The sequence below is a fragment of the Muscardinus avellanarius genome, assembly GCF_963383645.1.
Source record: "Muscardinus avellanarius genome assembly, chromosome: 6".
Lineage (NCBI taxonomy): Eukaryota > Metazoa > Chordata > Mammalia > Rodentia > Gliridae > Muscardinus > Muscardinus avellanarius.
The window spans coordinates 9,186,742-9,213,004 of record NC_137791.1 but is presented as its reverse complement, the minus strand read 5'-3'; the positions used below and the strand labels follow the sequence as shown (position 1 = coordinate 9,213,004).

The window sequence follows — 26,263 nt, the reverse complement described above, 5'->3', positions numbered from 1 at the left end:
GAAAATACAAGATTTTGAAAGGAGCAGTTGTGTTTTAAAAACAACCATTGTGAGCAGAGGATTAGGAGAGATGAAATAAGGATGGTAGATATGAACTACAGGTTTGAGCATTTTTCCCCATGAGGTCTCAAAGAGGAAGGGTAGCTAGAGAAAGCCTCATCAAAAGGGAAAAATGAGTGATGTGTACATGTCTGCCTCTACCATCTTGTACCACATTAATATGTATGACCAAAATGCACTAATTAAAACAAAATTGTTGGCTTTCTTAGTGAGTAGACTTCCAGATATATACAATTTACCTTTAGGTTTTGATTTGAGCTTTTTTTTTTTTTTTTTTTTTTTTTTAGCAGGTCTGGGGATGGAACCCAGGGGCATTCGACCTCCGAGCTACACCCCCTGCCCTATCTTTTATTGTTTATTTTGAAACCGGGTCTCACTGATTTGCAGAGGGTCTCACTAAGTATCTGAGGCTGTCCGCGAACCGCGATCCTCCAGGTCTCAGCCTCCCGAATGCTGGGATTACAAGCGTGCACCGCCATGCCCGGCTGAGCTTTCTTACCTTAATAAATGACAGAAGAACATGTTTAATGTTCCTTTATAAAGTGCAATTGCAATAATAGGATAATAACATCAATTTGTAAGTTTCAATAAATGAACAATAAAAAATTTAAATTAATGTCTATCATCTTATAAAATCTAAAGCTTTATAGTCAAAATTAAATTGAATCCCCACTTTTGGGAGGCAAAGTTATGTTGAAAAGGAATTAATGAGAAATAGATCCCACTTCTCACAATATATGTAGGAAGGGACTGTACTTAAGCACATTGAAATGTAATTGTATAGTGTTACCTTTGTGGTTGGAAGAAGTATATCTCCAGTTTTCTGATTTCACCTGGTAATGGAGATTTCACGGTCACCAAGAATAGTCAAATTACACTGATCTTGATATTCCCATTGGAACATATTTTCCTTGGAGAATGCCACAGTAATTATTCATTCCTATCTACTCTTAATTGAATTTTCTCAACAATAAAGCAAAACTCAATCTCAGAGATCATGTATTTCAACCTCTCGCAGGGGAATTCCCATTGCCATTCCCGTCCTTCTGTTATGTGTTTATATAGCTTTTGCTTAATCCCCAAACTTGTTACTATAAAAAATTCAGGGGATTTTCATTTTAAAACCTCTCTAATTTTAGTGATTCCTCAAATTATGTTAAAATGTTCTTCATATAACTGTTACTAGTTCTGTTCTTTAGCATGGATTAAATTGAAACTCGGTTTTTCAATAATTATAAGATTTTCTATGAATTTCTTGTATCCCAACTATAATCCCTTGTTTCTCCAAATACTTGTCTTAAAAAGACTCCTATTTTTATCTGTTTTAATCTCACATACAAATTAGTCACAAAGACTAGTCAAAATTCTTAAGAATAAAAGTAAGAAAGATTTTTAAGAATAAAGTGCAACAGCAAACTCATTATTTAATGCTTAAAGAAAAGCAAATATCAAATATAATAATAAGGATGTGAGTCCTAAGTGCTACTTTTCTGGAGCACGTGTATGCTTCATGACAATCACATCACTTATTATTGCAGAAGTCACTTACATAGGACTTACACCATACTTCAGAGACAGAGGAAGGAACAGTAATGTTAACACGCTTAAAAAAAAAAAAAGAAAAATACTATAAAAAGCACAGCCGAGTTTCTCCTTGGGAATGAAGTTACTGATAGTTTTACATCTTTGTGACAAATGGGTCTGTATTTTACAGAATCAAGAAGTTAATGACCAAGTAATGTGTTTGTGTGTATGTGTGTGCATGCATTCAACTGATTATTTTTTGTGAGTAGAAATAACCATCTAAAATGAATACTCTAATGGCCACAGAAGGATTATAGAACCAATAAAACAGTACCAACTAATAATCAATAAAGGAAGAAAAATAAATTGTGGTTTACTACGGGAAAGTAAGAAGGTAAAATGTCTTTCAAAACAAAATATGTCATTGAAGGACTATATGAAAACTTGCTGATGACATTTTAAAAATGCACTGGGCCTCAAAAAATCAATAAAATCAAGTTTAATAATTAAAAAATAAGTTGTTACAGCTTACAATGGCTGACACCACACATTGTGCCTCTGAGCATCCAGTTGGATGTCTGCCATGGCTTAATTTGTACTTTATATGGTGGAGGGGGAGGGATGATGTTAATGTTAAAAAGAATGAAATGCAGGAAGATCTTAGCAGAGGATGCCAACTAGAATAAAGTGGGGTGGACAAAGGGAAGAAGTGACGGAGAGGACTTCTGGTATGCTTTTAGCCAGGAACATTATTTGATGGACCTCCAGTATTAGAATGAAGACCCAAGTCTAGTTATGAAGGATGAAATATTTAAGAGATTAAAGTGACATAGAGAAGGTAAATTGACAAGTGGGTGGGCAAACTAGGAAGGTATTGGAGTTGAAATCTGTTACCAAATGCTAAGAACATGAAAAAGAGAGCTTCGTGCCTAGTGGATAGATGCAACACCCCTACTTCTCCAGAAACTGCCATCAAGAATGGTCCATCAGTAGTGGGTGAAGTGAATGAATGATTTTTATGACTCGTTCCACAAAGGAGACCTTGAATGAACTGGCTAGTCCCAACAAGACCCCAAAGGCATAAGGAATTCAAAGGAGGATCAGAATGTGAGGTGGCATTATACAGAAGAGCTTCTGTGCAGCAAAGGAAACTGTCAAGAAATTCAACAGAGACCTGACAGAATTGGCCAAAATTTTGCCTGCTACTCCTTTGGTAGAGAACTACTATCTAGAATATACAGAGAACTCAAGGAACTCACTGCTGTAAAAACAAATAACCCAAACAAAAAATAGTCAAGTGAACTAAATAGACACTTCCCAAAAGAAGAAATGCAAATGGCCAATAAATGTATGAGAAAATGTTCAACATCATTAGCAATTAGAGATGCCAATCAAAACTACCCTGAAATTTTATCTAATCCCAATTATAATGGCAATAATTACAAATACAAACAACAGCAAATGCTGGTGAGGGTATAGAGAAGTAGGAACTCTAATATATTGTTAATAGGGTTACAAAATAGTCCAATCACTTTGGAAAACTGTATAAAGGATCCTTAGAAGAATGGGAATGGAATTACTATATGACCCAGCAATACCACTTCTTGGTATCTACCCAAAAGAATAAAAACAAAACTACAAGACAGATGCATGTGTATCTATTTTTATATATGAACAATTCATAATTGCCAACTATAGAATCATCCAAATGTTCATCAACATATGAATGGATTACAAAACTACGTGATAAGTACACAATGGAATTTTACTCAGCTATAAAGAAAAGCAAAATTATATGTCATTTGCAGGGAAGTGGATGGAACTGGAGACCATTATGCTAAGTATGATTAGTCTGTCTCAAAAAGTGAAAAGTCAGACGTTCTCCCTAATATGTGGAAGCTTGGCAGAAAATGGGATATAGGAAGGACTCTAGACAAACAAGGAGAAACTGTAGATGAGTAAAGAAGGTGACCTCACTGAGGGAGATGGAAGGGGGGAGGGAAACTATCTAATGCACAAGGTGTACATTCACAATCATACCAAAGTCAATCACTAAGTCGAACGTGAGCAGGAGTAATAGGGCAGGAATGGGGTGGGAATTGGGAAAGGACTAAATGAGTGATGTGTGCACATATGCCTCTAGCCTCCTGGACTTCATTAACATGTATAATTAAAATGTACAAATAACAAAAATAACAGGCCAGAGAGTCTGACTTTCTAGGCTTGTATTCAATATAACCTTAGGTAACTTACTTAAACTTTCTGTGTCTTATTGCCTTTATCTGTGAATGGAATAAATGATAATGTTTACTACATATAGTTTTTTTCTTTTTTCTTTTTTGGTGGTACTGGGGTTCCTGGAAGCCCTTCTACCTTCGGGCTACACTTCCAGACCTATCTTATACTCTTTTATTTGGAAACAGGGTCTCTTAAGCCAGTGAGGCTGGCTCTGAACCAACGCGATCCTCCTGTCTCTACCTCCCAAGCGCGGGGATTACAAGCATGCACCACCACGCCCGGCCTACATATAGTTTTTTAAAAAATAAATGAAATAATTCATGCAACATGCTTATAATGGAAATGTCTCATAGTAAGCTTCAATTAATTGTTTGAGTTGCTATTATATCAAATGGTTGTACATTCATATATGGGTCACAATTTCCCTTTCACAATCAGAGGGAAAAAAAAATTCCCCAAAGTGCTCATAAAATCTGCCATACATCACCAGAGAAACAACCTTTTTCCTTACATTGTCCTGGAATGCAATTCTATCTCCATCTGTAGAACATGGAGTTTCCATTGTGTTTGTAGAACATGGCAATTTATGCTACGCCACCTTTACCTCCCAGTGCTTTTCTTCTGGATCATCTCTTCTGAAGTTTCTCTGAGTGGAGGGCTTTTATTGGGTCACTTAAAATTAGCTGTTATCTCTTGTGGGAGCTGCAGAGGGTTCCAGCTGTGTCTGTGTCTAAATTCCACTGGGTCAGGGAAATCCCCCAAGATTTTATTAGCTCAAAATCTCTGTCCATCAAAGTGGAAGATCTTCCTAAAATCACTCCGTACCTCCTTCAGAGCTTGTTGATGTGTTGGTCTCAAGTGCACGTTGGCTCACCGTCTACTGGGAACTCATACTATATAATCTTTTATAATGGTTTATAACATTCAGTGAGCTAGCTGAGAGGAGGACAGATGTTTTGTCAAAATAAAAGGATAAAAAAAGAAAAGCAGAACTACAGATACAGTGAATAAAGTTGGGGCATTGTAAAATGCAATTAGGTTGAGTCAACAAGTGGGCATAGAAAGTAAAGTATGATGGAAACTATAGAAAATACCTCTAGCATTGTTTGTATTGGCTTTTGTTGTTAAAATGCCCCTTATGTTACATAGGTACTAGTTGTTTTAAAAATGTTTCATATTCATTGAGACATCAAAAATACATTTAAAATCAATGTGGAATAAATTATAAGAACATGATTTCAAAATTAGATAAAAATAGATTAAAATGTTCACATTATATTTTAGTTACTTTGGTGAATTAAGAATTCTTTGCGTAGTGTCTAAGTTTACATCAGTGAGAGTTAAATCTGTTCTTTAAGATGGTCAGAAATGCTTAAGCAAGACTACATAAAATCTGCTATAATAATTTATAATTGATAAATTTATCATAATAAATTTTAATATGTAGTGTTGACTGCATACTTATCCTGTGTTAAATATTTTACATGCAATTTTGGGGACATAGATAATATTCAATAGATAGTTTTTATATCCCGTGTGGCCATTTCTAAAGTTGGAGTTACTGTATTTGTGGCCTGGAGGCAAAAAAAAAAATGTCTGGCTTGTAAGCAAAAGTACAATCCCATGAATCCTCCTAGTAACCCAAACACAATTGGAAATCCTATCACTCCAACTTTTGCAGCACATAGGAAACCTAAAACCTTAGGGTCCCAAGTTGATTGTCTCTCTGATGCCCTTCCATCAAACTGATATTTCTTAGCATTCCCAATCTCACTTTTTGAACTTGACTCAGAATGCTAAGACTCCAGTCAGCCAACCAGAAATCTTTTTCTCTGTGCCAGCAACTGGTTGGCATTTGCTTATTGTATAGAATAACTTAATAATAGCTATGGGAAAGGGGCTGGGGAAACATCTGAGGCATTGACAAATTGTTCTACATGGCAAGTGCAGGCTTGGAGTCTATCTCCTGCTGTTTCCAGTCCACTTTACAGTGAGTTTTAGGGGAATGACCTTCACATTGCTGGAAGCCCCAGCAGTCACTTAAATGTAAAGTGCCTTCCACAGTTTGGGAGAGGCACACATTACATTTCTTTTCCCCATGAGCAGCTCTCCAGGGTGATTGTGAGAGAAAACCATCATTAACCTGGTTCCCTTCACATACCTCTTGCAATCTGAGTTATCCCGGGGCTCTTAGGGTGGTTCCCTCTCTTGAGTCCCACAGAAAGACTGTGTCTCATTTTGGGGGCTCTAACTTCAGGTTTATCTCAGTTTTTTTATACTTGCGCTTAGACTTTTTTTTTTTTTATGTATGAGGTCTATGACACATCATAGATCTCAATCCGGGGACTTGGTGAGAAGCATATTAAACACAGAGTCTTTATAATTATGACACAAAAATATGTCAATTCAAGAATGGTATCCAGCTGGCCGAATTAGAATCCAGTTTGAATCCCCTGGGTCTCATTTGGTGAGGCATCCCAGCCAGCCTAGCATGGCAATGACATTAGTGAAAAACAAGAACATTAGGCTTAGAAATGAACAGAGTAGAATGGCAACCATTTATAAAAGGTCTATACAATCTACTTTCTTTGTCCTGAGTATAACCTAGGAAATTATACTTGCTGGGGACATCTACATTCAGGAATAAATTCTCTATTCAAAAGTGAGGCTAGGAGATGTTGAGGAAGGTAGAGTCATATTTTTTTAGTTTGTTTTGGTTTCTGTGTTCTATGTTTGAACAACACCTCTACCCCAGTTTTAATTTTTTTTATTTTGAAACAGGTCTCAACCAGTTCCTGTGAACCTCCTCACTAAATTCCTGAGGCTGGCCTTGAACCTGCCTCTTAAGTACAGGGATTTCAGGCATATGCTCTATGCCAAGGTGAGTTTATTTTTGAAGATGACAATGATACCAGATGTCAGTGGGGTATATGGAGTGGGGAAATTCTCCTGACTCTCCTGATCAGGTCATTGTTGAGTGGCTTTTATGGCAGATGGTATTTCATCATATTCCTGGTTCCCAAAGACAAAAATTCGAATAGCACCAAAAAGCAAGAGAAATGTAAAGTGGGCTACAATGTTATAGCCTAAAAATGGGTAGATGAGATGAAACAGTACCACTAACTCCAAAAAAGTCAATCCTCCAGAGATTGCAAGGAAAAAAAAAAACTCAATGCAAGACACCCCTTTTTGCCTCAGACACACCAACATGAAATGTAAGACCCAGTCAGCACTGGCAGCAATCTGAGAGAAGAAATTACCAGAGCAGCTTGATTAATGTTGTTCTCATTAGTAAATAATATCTAAAATGAGTGCCTGTGTGAGGAACCTAGAAGTATTTTGACAAGCAAGATTTATTACCGCAATCCGTTGTGCCATAAAAGGTTGTTTTTAATATACCCAATTTTAGGAATGTCTAAGCAGCTAATACTTACATCCCTAGTATAAATATAGCTGTAAAATTTGTTGTCAATTCAGTTTCAAAATCAACAAAAATACAGTTAACGTAACTGGTCTAAAAAAGCAAGCCACAGGTTCACTCAGCTTATTACATGAGGTATGTGTGAACCATGCTCAATTTCCCTTCAGGTGCAACAGGTCACTCAACTGCCAGAGGACCAGGCAGAACTATGGTGTCTGTATCAGTATCCAACATGGCCTTGGATGTTTAGCTCTGCATAATTTGAAATGTTTCAATGTACGTGAATGGGTCTTTAGGATCTGGTTTCCATTCGGGAAAAAATATTTTTATTTGCCACAATTGATGGTACTGTTCGTTCAATATTTTCGCTATAAAATTACATAAATCTGTCATATTCTATGAATATATCCCTGTAAAACCCTAAATCTTCCTCTTCCGGAAAACTATGTCTGTGACAGCACCATATCTACATTACTAACATCATACAGCACTAAGAAGGGTCTAATTTTTGCCCTACTTGTAGATTCAGAAGTTGTTTGCTATGGTTTCATGGATGCTGGTAGGAAAACCAGTCAGAGACAAATAATTTTGTATAGCAAGAGCTGTAGCCAGAGCAATAGTATTATCTTGTGCCAGTTCCCCAAGCTCACATTGCCACAAAGTTGTGTGCATAGGTTCAGGACACATCTGTACGCACAGCAGGTTATATAACAGGTGAGTGCTTAGTAAGCTTGACTCTTAGAATGAGCAGGAAGTTTTCCTGCTCCATGCACCAAGGAGAGACAAGATCTCTAACTTGCAAGACTGTAAACAAACTTGCTCTTTGCTTCAGAGAAAAGCTCTCCTTTTATCTTTTAAATCTGTTTGCTATACAAACATTGTTTAAACCATATTCCAGAACAAAGTACTTGATGCAGGCCACTGTTTACAAGAGATGAAGAAATGTGAGATACTTATAAAGAACTGTCTACCAATTTCTGAAGCATAAGATTTAAGAACCTGCCTTATGAAAAGAGAGTAGTAACTGAATCAGACACAATTCTTGCCTTGATGGAATTTACATTTTAGAGACATTGGTAGTAGTATTGGTGCGAGATGTCAATGATGGATAATAAAAATTAACAAATATGTCTACATTTATATCCATGAAGATGGGGTTGGTAGCTTTAATAGCGAAAAGCAAATCATAAAGTCAAATCTCAACCACCAATTGACTAGTAGTCCTGGCAGTTTACTCTAATAGAAAGTAAAAATGCAGCCCCACATTAAAGATCCCAGAAATCTTAAGAAAAAGCAAAATATGAAGACTTTGCTTTGAAGATAGAAATTAGCACACTCTAGGAAAAGACCTCCATAATCAGGTATGGTGGTAAATGCCTTTAATCTCAGTAGTTGGAGAGAATAAAAAAGGTTGGGATTGTAGCTCAGAGTTGGAATGCCACAGGATCCAATTCCCAGTAACACACATACACACGCACACGCACACACACACACACACACACACACACACGACCTTCATATCTAGCAGAGTTTTATGTCTATTTGTAATTTTCTAGTTGCAATCAGAAGTTATGACCAGGCAAAATAATCGTTTCATGATAAAAGCTTTATACCCATTATAGAAATGGGCCTAGGGCCGGTCATGTGGAGATAATTACCTGCTCTAAACTGGTAGCAGCCTATTTGAATTACTTAGAAAGGCTGCCCTTGGGGGAGATGCAAGAAAGGGGAAGGAGAGTAGAAAGAAGAAATCAATAATACCTAAGGGATCAGTTCCCAGGACTTCTACCAATCTCTGCCACTTCCTTTGCTGGATTGACTGGCACAGATCTTAATCCAGAGGCCTTCCGGGTTAAGCCTGTGGAACCTGGGACACTGCTTTTTAGTGAGGAATTTGGCCGACTAATGCTCCTAGCTTAATGGAGACAAGTAAAGGCTGGAATGATGAGCAGCGCATTCCATGAATAAAACAAAACGGATCAGGATGATCTCTTTATTCTCCTTGATTCTTCCTTATATTTACTCCTAATAAGGTTGGTGCCAGTTGACATAATGAAAAAATGGACCAGTGTGATGAGAGCTGTTTAGCATTGATGATAGAGAGGTCGGGCTACTTGACAAAATTAACTCTGCAGAATCTTAAGAATGCGGGGTGGACAGCTTCTCCTGCGTTGGCCATGTGGGAGAATGAGGAAAGTACATACTCGTCCAGAATATGTGAATGGGCTGTATGCAAAGGAAAGAAAACGAGTAGATGACACAGGGGCTTCCGAGAAGCACCTGGAAATATCCATACTGCAACACGACATCCATATTCCCGTCACCAAACCTGTCTTAGTACATGTTCTCCATGCCCGGAACTATTTTGTCAAAAGTTGACTGCATCAAAGAAATGTTTCATGTAGACTTCAGGAACTACCTTGATCTAATTAGTACAGGAGGTTTTTGTTTTAAGATCATTTTCATATATAAAAAGGCTCGGGACTTGCTATACATAAAACATGGCTGTTTGTGGTTGGAACAGCAAGTCCTTTCATTCCACTGGAGAGGTTGTTGGAGAAAAATGATACTTTTGAGTCTCTTTATTATTTCCACTTCCTGTTTTTAGGATCCCATGTTTCCAGCTTTTATTTTTCACATTATTTTCATATTACCTTTGAAAATGTAATATAAGCACTTTCTTCTTCACACTTAGTATTCCAACACCATTAAATATCAGATAATATCAACTTTGCTTGTGCTTCAATTTTTGTTGTTTACCCAAAGATATCTAGATATGAAGGTCACAGGAAATAGATACACACACTTGCTGTTTTTTGCTTTGTCTAAAACAAAGCCATCACTAAATGTAGCTCATCAACACTGGACAAAAGAAACTACTCTTCTATATAAGGTATTCTGCCCCCAAATATTGTGTTATAGTACTGAAAGACAGCCTGACAGGGCAATTAAATTCCTAGTAGCTTTAATCAGTTATTCTTCATAACATCTCAGTTTATATTAGTGATTCTTTTCAGTCCTGAACCTACAGTTATAAGTTTAAAAAGAAATGCTAAGTCACATATATAGTAACCTTTTTCTTTTTCTTTCTTTCTTTTTTTTTTTTTCAGTAGTACTGGGGTTCCTGGAAACCCTTCTACCTCCGGGCTACACTCCTAGACACCTATATTTTTTATATTTAATTTGGAAACAGGGTCTCTTAAGCCAGCGAGGCTGGCTTCGAACCTGCTCTATCCTCTTGTCTCTGCCTCCCAAGCACGGACATTACAAGCCTGGGCCACCACGCCCGGCTGCAGTAACCTTTTAAAGCATGAAATGTATCTCCAATTAAAAATGAAAACTGTTTTCAGTTTATTCTTAAGAGTAACTACTGTTCAGAAAATTGGAAATATCTAAAATTAAAGAAGTAGCAGACATGTTCATCACTGAAATTTTGGATTTTATTTCACATTTCCAGCATGGATATAAAAATATTAAGAACATTAAAATGTTGATATTAAAAAACCACAAATGCTATATATATTTGCAAACATTTTCAACTAAAAATTAAAAGCAAAACGTTATGCAGCACATAGCTATTAAATCAGCTGAAATATGCAAGCAGGTATCTATAGTAGGCTTGGTGACATGTGTGAGCAGAAAGAGGTGAGATCTCTCTGAATGAGCTCTGGCTGGAAAGATGGTCAGAGGAGGGAAGATGTTTCCTGGTTATCGAAGCATTTGTGCAAAAAGAATTAATTTTCTTCAATAATTAATTCTTAGTTGCAACTAGAATGATTTGTGCGCAATAATACAACACAAATACAGAAAAAAAACAGAATTATCAAAATAATCAAGGAATTCCACAGGGTCATATATTTTGGTAAAGTGATAGTCCTTTTTATGGCAAATACTAGAAATAAGTCATTTTTACTCAGATGGAAAATTATGTCATTGTTATAATTAAAATTAAACTCATTTAGACCTCTGATATCAGTTTGAATCAATTTCTTGTGCACATAAGATAACTCAGTTTCTGATATTATCTTGATAATCTGTATATAAACATTTTTAAATGCTATTCAAATATTTGAATATTTTTATAGAGTGGATAATCCTGAAAGGGATGTCAAGGCCTGACATGCCTATTACCCTTCCCATTTCTATTACCTAATACTCTTCTTTAAGAACTCTTTGCTTCTGGGGTAAAAAAAACCCTTTTCAACATGGCACTTCTGAGCTACTGAACTAAAGTTTGCGTATGTGTTTCACTTAAAATTTTTATACTAGATAACTATTAAGTAAAACAAGTATTATGAAAACTTGAAAAGCAAGGCATAATTAAAAAGTTTACTAAGCCTTTAAATAAAAGAGTTTATAGACAAAAATTTGGTTACAAAGTATGGAAAACAGGCAGCTGCTAAAACTAATAAAAGAAAAGATAGATAAATTGTTCCTTTGTGTTTGTGTGTGTGTGTGTGTGTGTGTTTGCATATATATTCAAGATGTTTAAAATATTTTGAAGTGTGATGCCAAAGAAATCTAGGCAAAAGATTCAATATCTTTTAAAGCTTTACTTTGAAATAACTTTCAAAACTATAAACAAAGTGGGAGTATGTGGGGGAGGGCTCTAAAATATTATTCTTAATATGAAAAGAAATCTAACAAATCTAGACCTCATTATCAAAATAGTTATAAAATATTAACTCACATATAGAAAAACACAAATGGAAAGTAAGTACAAAATGCTGTTCAATATTTGTAATAAAATTAGGGAGAAATAAGTGAAATAAAACAATGGTGGAATACTTTGTCTTACATAGCATGTTGAGTTGGCTAGAGGAACAAAGTCCCTTCTTCCTCAAAATATATAGAAATGGGCGCTCCTCTACATGAGTGATTTACATGTAAGTTTCACATGTTTTCTGAGCAGCATTTGTGTAATATGTATCAAAATTCTATTTTAAATTGTTTGTTCTTTTACCCATTAATTCTAGTTCTATTCATTTTGTTTAGAATATAATTGGGTACATTTGAATGAGTTTGCAAAGATGTTATTTATGATAGAGGAAAAAAGAAAAAAGAAAGAAAAAAATGTAGCAATATATGTTTACCAATAAATGAGTTATATAATGGCACAGACAATGAGCAAAACACAAAAGTGATTAAAGTTACAATTTAGGTAATTATTTGTGGACATGGAAATTGACTATACTGTACTGTCAAATTAAGAAAGCAATTTTAAACAAAATTTACAGGATCCTATTTTAAATGATCTATGTATATATATGCAAAAAACTCAGATAATATATAACAGATTTTAACAGGATGTTTATCTTCATAATAGGATTGCATGTTATTCTTTTTGCTGTTTTCATTGTCCATGATTTTTCACTGACTAAGAAATTTTTGATCTGTAAAATGTGCACTAAACACACATAAAATAAAAGGAAGCAGATTTTCCTCATTCATAGTTATAATATATTGCCAAAAATATATAAGATTTTCATACTAGTAATATATGAAACAAAATATTTTAATATAAGATTACAAAAAACCCAAAGAAAACAAACAAAAAAAACCAACAAAACTCTTTTCTAGACATCTTTGGTATGAGTGAATCAAGATTTCTAAAGTACTGATTTAAGTGTCAATAAATAATCCCTGCTACTTTTTCCAAATGGATTTGAAGTGTCACATAATGAAAGCTAACACGTTAAAATCCTGTTTTAAAAGTATAAAGAGAATAAAGTAATACTTACACTAGAAGTGTCCAAGTAATGTAACCTCATTTATCAGAAAATCAGCTAGTGAGTTTCTAGTTGATTAAAGGTAAAATTGAATTTGAATGAGTTACAGTGCTTTCACTGTCTAATAAAAAGAGGGAAACGGTTTATAAAAATGAAGAAAGTTTTGTGAACCCTGAGAGAATATCAGCCAATGGGTTAATATAAAACACAGACTAATAAACACAGATTTTAAACAGAATTTCTATGTCCTATACATCTACTTTCCATAATATTGGTAACTGGCCGCAATTTAAGGCACTGTGTTAAGCTGCAGAGATGTGGAGAGGTTTAAGACCAAGCCAGCTCTGGCTCACCTCAACTGATACAGGTGTATAGCTGATGGAATGTGTAAGTTAAGGTTGACTATGCAAGGAACACTCCAGATATTTAGAAAGCATATGAATTACAGTTTACCAATGGAAAGAGTAAAAAAACAAATCATATAAAGTCAGTTTGTAGGCAACATTTATATCCTGCATCATCTTAAAACATTACCAAACAACATGTTTAGGATACAACTTTAAAACCGGTTCAACGATCCCATGGTACCTAAAACATTAATTCTAAATGAAGTCAGATATTCAACTAAATTTGGATTACTAAAAACTTTGATGAAAAATCATAAAATATCTGTTGGTTAGAAAAAACAAAAAAAACAAATGACTTTCGAATCCTTATTTTGAGCCCATTTATCCACAGAAGAAATTAAAGCGAGCCGTATTATTAAAATAAGAGGAGATATGCAATAAACTCGAACATTAACTCATTTCAGTTTAAAATATAATAAAGATACTTTTTTTCAAAATATAATAAAGATAACGTCTAACCTTAGCTATTGTTAGGAATACTCTATTCATCTAGATGCAACTTTGAAATTAGAAGGTGTAGCTTTATGAAATGATCTAAGTTTCTCAGAGTCATTGTTTCACAAAAATGTAAAAGAATGGCTTTTCATTAAAAAAAAAAAAATTCACAAAGTTTAACAAAATTAAGCAGCCAGCAGAGGGTTCTGAAGTTTACTGGGGACACTTGAGGCAGAGATGACGAGGGTTCCCTCACCTGCTGCTGTTTTCCTTTCCTAGTGCCTCTGGGCCAGGGCAATGTTTAGGGCTTTGGACCCCACGATGCGGCCGTTCATGTGGGTCAAGGCTTTCATGGCCTCCTCTGGGGAGGAGAAGCACACCACGCCAAAGCCTTTGCTGTGTCCTTCTTCCCGCATCACCTTCACTCGGCTAATACATCCAAAGGGGGAAAATTCCTTCCGGAGTTTCTCATCATCGATAGTGTCATCGAGGTTCTTAATATAGAGTTTCAGCCCCTGGCACCCGTGCAGCCTGGCCTTCCTCAGCTGCTCAAATATCTGCTTCAGCTCGGCCTGTCGCTCCACTTTCTTCTGGGCCCGGCACACGAACACCGGCTGCCCGTTGATGTCTTTTCCATTCATGTCTTCAACAGCCTTTTTGGCCTCCTCGTGGGTATCGAAACTCACGAAGCCGAAGCCCTTGGACTTCCCTTCGGCGTCCGTCATCACCTTCACGCTCAGAGTTTTACCATACTGGCTGAAAACCTCCCGCAGCCGCTCATCGTCCACGTCGTCCCCAAAGTTCTTGATGTAGACATTGGTGAACTCGCTGGCTTTGAGCCTGAGCTCGGCTTCCCGCTCCTTGCGGCTCTTGAATCTCCCCACGAACACCCTGCAGCCCCCGAGCAGCAGCCCGTTCATCTCCTCGATGGCCCTGTCCGCCGCGCCCTGGCTCTGGAAGTGGACGAAGGCAAAGCCCTTGGAGCCTTGGTCATCGCTCATCACCTTGGCGGACAGGATCTTCCCAAACGCCGAGAAGTGCTCGTGAAGGGCTCTGTTATCGATGGCCTTGTCCAGGTTTTTGATGAACACGTTCCCGATTCCCGATTTCCGTAAGTGGGCATCCCTCTGGGACCACATGAGCCGGATGGCTTTGCCTTCAATCAAGTCAAAGTTCATGGTGTCCAGGGCCTTCTGAGCATCCGCCAGCTGCAGGAAGTTCACGTAGGCATAGCCCAGGGAGCGGCGGGTGGCCAGGTCCCTGCAGATGCGGATGGACAGCACCGGCCCCACCGTGCTGAACTTTTTGAACAGCAAGTCCTCGGTGACATCTACGTGGAGGTCACCCACATACAGGGAGGCCATGCGGTACTTGGCCTCCACATTCATGTCTTGACTCATGGTCACCACAAGCTTGTGCCAATTCCTGCAAGGGGGCAGCCAGTCAGGTCACCTGCTGGATCCTGCTCAAACCTGGGGGGCACTGCAGGGCCTTGACAACACTCCCATGCAACTCACCCACAGCAAGCAGCCTCGCCCTCCCGGGGAGTCCCCAAAACCTGCAGATCACAAAGAAAGGATATCAGAACCAGCTGTCTGTCCCTTTCCCACCGATTTGCCAGACAGTTCCAAGGGCGCGCTGGCCCTCCATCGGAGCTTCTCCGCGGGAGCCCTTGTCGCTGGTTTCTGAGAAAAAATAGGCCTCCCTCCAAGGGGTTTGGAGTTTCAGCTGCTCTTGAAAAAAAAAAAAAAAAAAATCCACAAGTGGCCTCTGGGGCGAGCGGCCTGGTGACTGCTGGAGAGACCCGAGCCCCCCAGTGCCACCTCCGCGATCCTCGCTGCCCTGCAAGGTCTGGACCGCCAGGCCAGCTGCGACCCAGGGACCCGAAGCTTCGGCCAGGGCCCCCTGGACCCGATCGGACGAGATGGGGGGGCCCTGCTCCCCGCGCTGCGCCGGGAAACCCGGAACTCGCGCTCCCAACTTCCCGCGCACTCGCTGCCAAGTGGGATGTTTTCTTTTTAATATTTTCGCAGAGAAGTTTTCTTCCCCCGCCCCTCTCACGTTTCCCACCCGCCCCGGGACGGCCCAGCCGAGAAGCTGGGGGCGGTGACCAGGGTGGAGAGCGGTGGCTGGGGGGAGTGGCCCGAGCACCCCACCCGCCCCCATCCCCTAGGATGGAGCCCACCTCCGCGCCCGGGTCCCTGAGCTCCGCGGGTCCACCTAGATGCAACCCCCCTTCCCAGACTCCAAGACCAGCTGGCTTTTGCTAAGAACCTTATACAGCTGTGCTCCCCAGAAATCAACTTAAATGCTCTCCCCCAAGCGTTTTCTCCTGAACCTTTCGGAAAGCCCAGGTTTCCCTTCTAGAAACATTCTTGTGTCCTTTTACCTTCCGATATTAAAAATAACACCGTACATTCATTTCCAGGTTGGGGTTGTGCCTGTTTTACTCTCAGGGATTTCTCTTTTTTTTCTTTTAGTTCTTTCTCTCTTTCTCTCTCTTTTTTCTTTCCTTCTTTTTATTTTTTGGTACTGGGGATGGAACCCTTCTACCTCCAGTCTACACTCCCAGACCTATTTTTTTTTTTTTTTTTTTTAAATTTGGAAACAGGGTCTCAATCCAGCAAGACTGGCTTCGAACCTGCGCAATCCTTCTGTCTCCACCTCCCAAGCGTAGGGATTACAAGCCTGCTTCATCACCCTGGCACTCTCAGGGATTTCTAAGAATGAGATTCGCAGTATTTATTGAATAAATCAACTGTGGAGGATGCATGAGGTGTTTAACCTGAGACTGTTTTTCACATCTAGAGACACGGACATAGTACCACCCCGGAGAGTATTATAAATATTAAGTGAAATAATACATTTGGAATGGCTAACAGTATTAGTCTTCAAATAGGCTGATGTAACATTAGTTTTATTTCCTCTGGCTTTAAATAAAATGATGCAATATCATATCATATCATTCACATAAAAATAAAAATTTGAATCATAATATAACTTAGGAATTCAAATTAAAGTTACTTGCAATTTAAAGTGGATGGATCAGTTACGTATAAACTTTAGTGGACATAGAATTTACCCGGGGATCTTGTTTCAAAGCTCATTCTGACTCAGTAACTTGGGATGGTCTTGAGATTCTAGATGTCTAACAAATTTCTGAGTGAGGGAAAATCTGTTTTCCCAGATCTGATTCACACTATGAGTAGCAAGGCTTTACAGCTCAGTAAGTTTGATTTCGTGGAATCTTTTCTAATACCAGAAAGGCGATACTAGAAAAAGAAAAAAATAATATATACACGTACATATTTTAAATATGGAGAGAAATATATATGTATATCTCACTCTCAGAACACAATAAGCTCAAGCAAATTTTATTCTTAGTCATTTAAAAGGAGCATGGCTCAGTGGTGCATGCCTATAATCCTAGTACTTGGGAGGCCAAGGCAAAAAGAAGACAGCTTTGGAAACTTACTCAGCTGGAGAGGGACCGGAGGAATCTGTGTTAGTGAACTTTACCCACTAGCCTTTGTCTACTCACTTTTGTTTTTCCCCCCATTGGTGTTCAAACACTCTTTTCTTTTGTCTTTGCACTTTCCTAAAACTTAATTAGTCTTTTGTGAAGATGTGATATTATTTTAAAATTCAAAGCTACTTCTTTGACATCTACTCATTCAACTGGTGTCTCCCATGCATAAATGACATATACAAGCTAATAAACTTATTTTTTGTTGTTTTTCTCTTGTTAATTTGTCTTGTTGTGAGGATTTGTTCCAACCAATGACTGATGATGGATTTGAAGAAATAATATTATTTTTCCCAATGCAGTGGGTCTGGTTCCTTCCACAGAAATTTGATTGATGGTTTTTGTTTCAAAATTTATTTAATATAAGTTGATCATATAGGATCATTTATATAAATATACAAATGAAATAATTTTTCTTCTATTATGTCATATAGATTATAATCTTGAAAAAGGGTGAAAACAAAGCACTGACATAATCAATAGCAATTCTTAATAGATTTGGACAATATTCCAGCACATATTTTTAAAAATTGGGATTCCATTTGAGTTTTTTTAAAAAAGGAAATAAAGTAGTCACATCCATATTAAATATTTTCAGAATTTTAAAAGAATTTCATGAAGGTACAATTTCTAAGAATATTGTCTCAATATATGAAGAAAAACCACATCACTTTTTTTGCAAATAATAATTTAGCTACGCAGGATAACAAAATATTTAAAGAATTCAATTTACACTTTACCTTAGTATGATTCTCATTCAACATTTGGTAGAAAGTGAGGGTTTCCCAGAATTTAGTTCTAGGTTCTTGTCTATAATCAAGACCTTACAACTGCCAATTTGTCCAGTAGCTAACAATAATTTCCCACTTTATTTCCTCTACTCATCACATTATCTTTAGTTTTATATTTTTTAACCTTTCCTTTTTTAAGATGTCTTTTCTCAGATATTTGTTACAACAGAAAGCCAATACAGTTGGTGTCCCATTTATACCAAATTGTTCGATATTCGCCCAATTGTTCATATTTTATTAATGAAGTATTATGCACAAGGAGATATGATTAAAATCATTCTAGATATTCACCTTAATCCTTGTTCCTTTAACCAACCAAGTCCCACATATAGAGACAGTTATTGTTACCAACTTGTTATGTTAGTCTAAGAATGTATAAGCTGAGGACGATGTAGCATCCATCATGCACTGGCCATGAGTGGGAGATATGTACACATTGTTCTGAACCTCACATTTATCTTTTTTCAAAATTTCTTTGAGATATTTCCTGTTTTTTATACTTTTATTGGTGCACTGCCGTCTCACATCATAGTATACTTCTTAGTGATAGTGACATCATATGCTCACAACCCTCGGTGGGATTTCCCCTGTCTTCCTTTCCATTCCTCTCCTTCCCCATACAGAATACTGAGAGTGACATTGCTATTCTCACATACATACATACATATATGTCGGAGGAAGTGATTTCTTCATTACTTCCTCCTCCCTCCACTTTCCCTAGACCACCTCCCTGGCTCCACTGGAGTCCCTCTAATATCATTTGTTACACCCTAGCTTCCATGTATGAGAGCAAATATGACTTTTCACTTTCTGTTACCACTAATCTCACTTAACGGAATGTTTTCTAGATCCATTCATTTTCCTGCAAATTATATTATTTTGTTTTTCCTTACTGCTGAGTGGAATTTAACTGCGTTTGTATTCCATAATTTTATAATCCATTCATACATGTTTGCTACAGCTCAGTATTGGTGATATTCCTTGTTTTTGAGTTGTGAGAGTATTCTTTTCCTTGTTGGTGTTTATTTTCATATTTTCATAATTATTGGGTTTTTATTTCTTTGATTTGACATCTCTTTTCTCTTTGTATGAGAGTCCTTTGTCCATTTAGTATCTTTTTATAATAAAGCCTGTGCTAGAGAAAAATATTTGCTTCAACGAATATTATAATCAAACTTTTGGGTTTGTCTCTCAGAATCTCCTAAAAAAGATATAGTTCTTAGTACAGGCAAATGGAATTTTCAAATTTACTCCAGGCCACTGTGCTTTCCAGGCCCAAACTCAGAGGAGTCAGAGTCTATGATGTCCTATTCCGGGTCTGCAGCCTGCTGTTTGGGATTAAATACCCCATAGACACCACCACTGTTCTGCTGGTTTTAAACTCAGGAAACACTGTGGAACGCTGACCACCAGTGTCTGTGGTCACTGAACCTAAGCTCAGCAGGGTGAGAAATCACTGTGTTGTGAGATTTTGGCCAGACTGTTGAGCTTTGTTGACCCAGCGACACCACTGCCATTCTGCTAGTTGTGATCTTCTGGTTGTTGGTGGGGCCATGCAGTCACTGTTTTCCATGATCCCCTGGCCCAAACTGGAGGAGAAGGAGTTGCATTCCTACACTGGAGACTGTGATGGGACATGGAAAACTGCCAGCCCTAAGTCCTACCCACCCAAGTGCCCCTAGGAAGTTTGCTAATTCACATTTTTGCTGTGTCTGACTGTAGTCCCCACCCCCACCTCCACAGGGATGATATGTAAACTTATAACTTTGCAGGTCTGTTTGTTGTCCTGAAAGTCTCTGTAGCCATGCAGGTTCCCTCTGGGAAGATTTGAAAACTCACAGTCCTGAAGAGTGCTACTGGGTCCCTACAGGAAGAGACGAGCTCAGCCACAGCCTTGGGAGTTAGTATGTATACATCGGTATGTATATTCACAGTGGTCTTGTTGAAGTGGAATGTAAACACTGGGTCCCCAGAAGAAAGGTATTTCATTTCTTAGTACTAGTTCAGCTGTAACCATGTAAGTTTGCTGAGAAGTTTGATTGGGTGGGCTGGAGAGATGCTATCTGGATATATTAGAGCATGGATAGCAGAATGGGATTGTTTTTGATGACTGTTTTCTGTAATCACTAACTCAACAAGATTCTGCTTCTTTGCTGAAGTTGGTGTTCCTAACTGCTACCAATGACAAACTTTGTCTAACTTATTTAACAGGAAGCTTGATCAATAGTATGCTTTAGACTGACATTGTGCTGTGAAATATTATAGCATAGTTGTAAAATAATTCAGAAATAGAATACTATAGGATAGTTGTAAACGGTATTATGAAAGTATTAGTGACAAACTGGAAGAAAGAAAGTTACTTGTGCAACCCACTAACCAATTAGAAGAAATTAAATAATCCAGCCATGAATACACAGAAAAACTCTATTCAAAGAAGGACTCAAGGCCAGGTAAATGTGAGCAAGAGAGGCATTTGTCGCCATGGTACTGTGATCAATTTACTCTTTTGAGCTCAGTCAACTTTTATTTTTGTTCAAAACTATTATTTTGATAAGATAATTAATTTAATAAAACTTGTTTTGTATGAGTTTGTTTTTTTTTGTTGTTGTTGTTGTTTTTTTTTTTTGGTGGTACTGGGGTTCCTGGAAACCCTTCTACCTCCGGGGTACACTCCGAGACCTATTTTTTTTAATACTTTTTATTTGGAAACAGGGTCTCTTAAGCCAGCACAGCTAGCTTCGAACCTGCACGATCCTCCTGTCTCCGCCTCCCAAGCACAGGAATTACAAGCGTTCGCCACCACGCCCGGCTACTTTTTAGTTTTTAAGCAGGTTCTCGCTAAATTGCTGAGGCTGCCTGAGAACAGGCAATTGCCCTGTCTCACCCTCCCAAGTACTGGGATTATAAGCATGTGCCATTACACCTGGATTATATTGATATTTTACAGTCTATCTACAGTAGTTTTCAGTAAATTGAAGAAGTACAATTATTTTTCTCAAAGACTGCATTGATGATTTTTTCCTGTGCATCCTCATTGGAAGAACACTTTCGTGGACATGATGTTTTTGTTTGATCAATATTAATTTCAACCTGCTGAATATCCTCGGAGAGCTAATCAAGGAAATAGAAATTTTCCCATATTAACATTGTCAAGTGACTGTAGATTTAAGAGGCAATGAGCAGTGTTTACTCTAAAAAGAAAATGTTTTCCCTTCTGCAATTACCGTTGGAAGAAGCATTAGCCATAACAAAAGCTCTATGCGTTCACTAAACATATGTCTCATTCTTTAATTTATACTACTTCTTAACAGTCTGTGGTCCCTTGGGTCACGATTAGTTTAGAAATACAAAGAGGACCTTAAAACTAAATAATTTCTATTATAAAATGAACATGTAAATTATCTGCTAAATTACTTGTACTTAATTAGTAATTTTGCATAATGACATACATTCTCTTTGGGTCTCTTCAGTGTCTGACAGATAACACCCTACCAGTGTTACTTAAGCCCCAATTACAGCACAAACCTTGTGGAAATGTACTATTAATCTAAATGCACAAACGTGAGCGATTCTGCTCTTCCTTGGGCAAACTGTACTCCGACACTTCTGCTAAAGGGTATCTTGGCTCATTCTGAATGCTGTGCTTATGTTGCTGTTTCTTACACGAGAGACTTAAAAATGTCAATATTTTAAAGTTTGTAAGTGGATACCATATTGTACGATTATTAGTGTCAATTCATTTGGCTTTTAGTTTGGAAACTCAAATTACAAAAATATGTATTGTCTGATTTAAAAGCCCTCTCTTCTGGTAGCTAAAATTAAGTATTCAAGAGATAGACCTATTAATCATATGCCAATGTTTTCACATTCTGCCTTCTGCCATAATGTACTTTGTGTCTTAAGCTATTACAGACAATTCACTTAGAAGGGCAGTACATTTAGCTCACATGAAAGGTTGAAAATAAAAGGTATTTATTATTTATTTATTTATTTATTTATTTATTTATTTTGTGTTTGGAACTGGGGATTGAACCCAGGGCCCTTCTACCTCTGATCTACACCCCCCAGTCTTATTTTTTTATTCTTTATTTTGAAACAGAGTCTCACTAAGTTGTGGAGGGCCTCACTAAGTAACTAAGGCTGGCTGCAAACCTGTGATCCTCCTGTCTCAGCCTCCAAAATACTGGGATTACAAATATGTTCTACTATGCCCGGCTGAAAAGGTATTTATTGAACAAATACTTTTTTTTTTTTTTTGAGTGGTTGCAATATGTTGGGGACAAAGCAATGAGAAATATCTTCTCTCTCAAGACTTTACTCTCAGATTCTCTGTCTGTCTGGGTAGGTAATGTGTGTATATGTGTGCAGCTACAGGGGAAGAGAAACGGATAATGACAGGAGTGACATAAAAAGGACAATCTTAATATATTTCATTAAAGAGGTAAAAATGATTATTTGAAAAACAATGCCTGAGACCAGCTGTCTACTTTTGGTAGAGTTTAAAATCACCTTTTTTTTTTAAAAAAAAATTTCATGTATAAATACAAAATAAACACAGCTTTCATTTTTGCCAAACTTCTTGGTAAATTATAGAGAAATAGTGTTTTTCTTTGTTTAAAACTTAAAATTCTTCCTTTTGTGAAATGATGACGCCTCTTATACGAAATACTTGTGGTATATGAGTTGTCAATCTTGATATTTTGGTTTGAAGTAATGAAACCCAGTAGCAAAAGTACCACTCTATACTGCAGACGTTATTTTTCAATGTCTTAACATTTTAAAATAAGATCCAACTCATCGTTGTTATACAAATAAAATCACATATTGAAAGAAATATGAAAGTATAGGATTTGTATTGCCATCAAATTAATTCAAATCCTAAAAGGAAACAGATTAACTACATTATTAGAAAATTTATTTATTTATTTATTTATTTATTTATTTATTTATTTTTATTTTTATGTTTTTATTTTTTGGTGGTTTTGGGGATGGAATCCAGGGGCCTTCTACCTCCAGGCTACACTCCCAGATCTATTTTATTTTTTATTTGGAAAGAGGGCTTCTTAAGCCAGCTGAGGCTGGCTTCAAAGCCGCATGATCCTCCTGTCTCAACCTAGCAAGCACGGGGATTACAAGTGTGCGCCACCACTTGTAATTTAAAATGTAATTGAAAATTTAAAATGATTATTAATATAATGTTTAAAACTTCTTAAATTGAAACCAACCTCGGTATATTTTCTTATATACATAAAACATAAATAGTGAAAATATGTTTAACTACTTAATATTGGAGAAAATTAATCTTATTAGATATGTGTAAAGTTATTTGTATTAGGATAAGGATAGTTCAAATGGAATAATTTAATCCTTTTCATGGAACAAATTATTTATTTTTTGTGGTACTGAGGGTTGAACCAAAGGGCATTTTTACCTCTGTACTATACTCCCAGACCTATTTTTACTTTCTTTGGAAACAGGGTCTCACTAAGTTGCCGAGAGCCTCACTAAGTAGCTGAGGCTGGCTTCGAACCTGCGCGATCCTCCTGTCTCAGCCTCCCAAGCGCGGGCATCACAAGTGTGTGCCACCATGCTTGGCAACAAATTATTATTTTAAAATTAATCAACAAGATGGCAAAAAATAAAGAATATAATAAACTTCAGTTGCCATATGTAAACTTCAAAAGGAACTAAAAGTAACAGAAGAAATGTCATTTAGGAAAGAGACTAATACACAGAGCTTGTCAATATTTGAAACCTTTCAAATTAGTTCACAGGGAAAACTATCCCCTGTTCCAATGACATTGCTTGTATAACAGATGGAATGCTAACTCAGGTTAGTGGGAAACACAGGTTTATGGCCAACTTAAAAGGAAGCACCAGGTGTTTTAGCAAATCATTGCATTATTCATCAACAGCCCTTAGTTGCCAAGAATTTTGCAAAAGACTTCACAAATCAATGAAGTTAGTAGGCTATTAATGCTCTAAGTATAGTAATAATGTAAAATGTATAGCAATTTCTGGAATGATAGTTTACTTGGTAAACTTATATTTTACACATTGACCTAAAGTTAGTCTTCAAAGAAACTTCTTTTTATTTTGACCATTTTATAGTAGATATTTTATTCAGTGAAAAAATAAAATTGAAACTAAAGTGCAGGGAATTTTTTGGTATATTTGCAAAGTTAAAATAAATCCTTTGGCTGCATGGGAATTAAGTATATCTCATGAAAGTGTAGAAAATTATTTCTTTAATTTTTACTATACATAAAACAATAATTATACATGTCAGTGGGGCAACCTGATATCTCAATACATGTATATATTGTACAATGTTTAAATTACTTGTAGGAAATAATTTTAAACATGTACATGACACTTGTTGCGATTAAAAAAAATTTGATTCTAAGTATGTGCTTGCAATATTGAATTGCTTGACTAATTCATTTATAATATATTTTATTTCTTTGTTGAATTTATCAATTTTAAGAGTCATATGGTGGAATATTTAGGGCTTTCTAGTACTTAGGAAAACAGCATTAAACTTCCTTTTTCCTATTTTTGTATACAAATAATTGAAATCATTTTCATAGATAAAAATATAGGTACTATTTACTGCATAGTTGTGGTTTTTTTTGATCCTTGTTCTAATTTAGCTTCTCAGAGACTTGATTCATTTTATTCAAAACTTAACAAAACTCACTGCCTTTTCTTGTTTGGAATTGGCTGAAATTCTAAAATTTTCTTTTAGTTCATCCAGCACTAATCAGTCCCAGACCTATTTTCTATTTTATTTGGAAACAGGGTCTCAATAAGTTGCTGAGAGCCTCACTAAGTAGCTGAGGCTGGCTTCGAACCTGTGCGATCCTCCTGTCTCAGCCTCCCAAACGCGGGAATTACCGTGCGCCACCACACCCGGCTCAATCTTTTTATGAAGCCTGATGTATAAGAAGAAACTAGCAGACACTCACCCAAAATAAAGAAATATATATATATATATATATATGTATGTATATATATATATTTTTTTTTAAAGGAAGTAGTAAATAACTAAGGGGAAAAGTAAGTAAAACATATGGCCTTTAGGTAAGATGATGTACGTTTACATTTAATAGGTATTATCACATAAGCAGATAAATTAATGAAATATAAACATAAAATGTGGACAATTGTGAGCTCAAATTGTGATTTGTAATTTACTGATTAGACTATCATTTTTTCTGTAAACTTTATCAAAGATGCATGGACAATATTTTTGGTCTATATTATTGGGGACATTGTTTATGTAGTACATTTCAAAAAAATAAAAACAACATCTGGACATTAACTTCAAGCATTTTAAGTGATAATTCAGTGCATTAAATTACTAAATAGAATAGTTAAAGAAAGAATGAGATATTTTATATTGCTACCAATGATGTATTCATATTTTGTTAAAAGATAATACTAAAGGCAAAAGAGACAAGCTATAATGAAAATTTGTACAATAAAGTTATTTATGTTAAAATAAGTAAAGTTTTAGAAAACTAAATATGAGTCAAATATATGATGTCTTTAGACATGTTCATAGCAAATCCACAACAGCAAAATTCTGTCCACTGGAATGGCTTTTGTAAGAGGAAATATAATAACAAGTATTGGCAAGGATGTGGAGAAACTGGGTATCTCATATATTGCAGGAGGAATGGCCAATTTAGAACGTGGTTTGACAGTTTTAAGAAAACAAAACATAAGCCAGGCATAGTGGCACACACTTGTGATCCCAGTACTTTGAAGGCTGAGACAGGAGCATCACAGGTTCCAGGACAGTTTTAGCCAGTAGTGAGACTTTCATCAAGTAGTGAGACTTTTCACCAATGGAAAGACCCTGTCCCTATTTACAAGTAGAAATAAAATATGGCTGAGAGGTACAATGTCCCTGGATTCAATCCCCAGTGCCACACACAAAAAAATGAATAGAACATATTTCCCAGATTTTCTGCATCTATACATATGCTCAGGAGACATTATGGCATGTTTATAATCTGCAAAACAGAAAACATAAAATGAGCCGGGTGTGGTGGCACACACTTGTAATCCACACGCTTGGGAGGCTGAGACGGGAGGATCGAACAGGTTCAGAGCCAGCCTCAGCT

At 36.8% G+C, this 26,263-nt stretch overlaps 1 protein-coding gene across 1 annotated transcript; it reads right to left on the bottom strand.

The window, feature by feature from the left end:
* Positions 1–14,089: 14,089 nt before the first annotated feature.
* PABPC4L (poly(A) binding protein cytoplasmic 4 like) lies at positions 14,090–15,202 on the bottom strand (the record flags this gene model as incomplete). The annotated part of the gene is made up of 1 exon (XM_080697624.1): positions 14,090–15,202. One exon carries the CDS (start codon positions 15,200–15,202, stop codon positions 14,090–14,092), a length of 1,113 nt encoding a protein of 370 aa, XP_080553750.1.
* Positions 15,203–26,263: the final 11,061 nt, after the last annotated feature.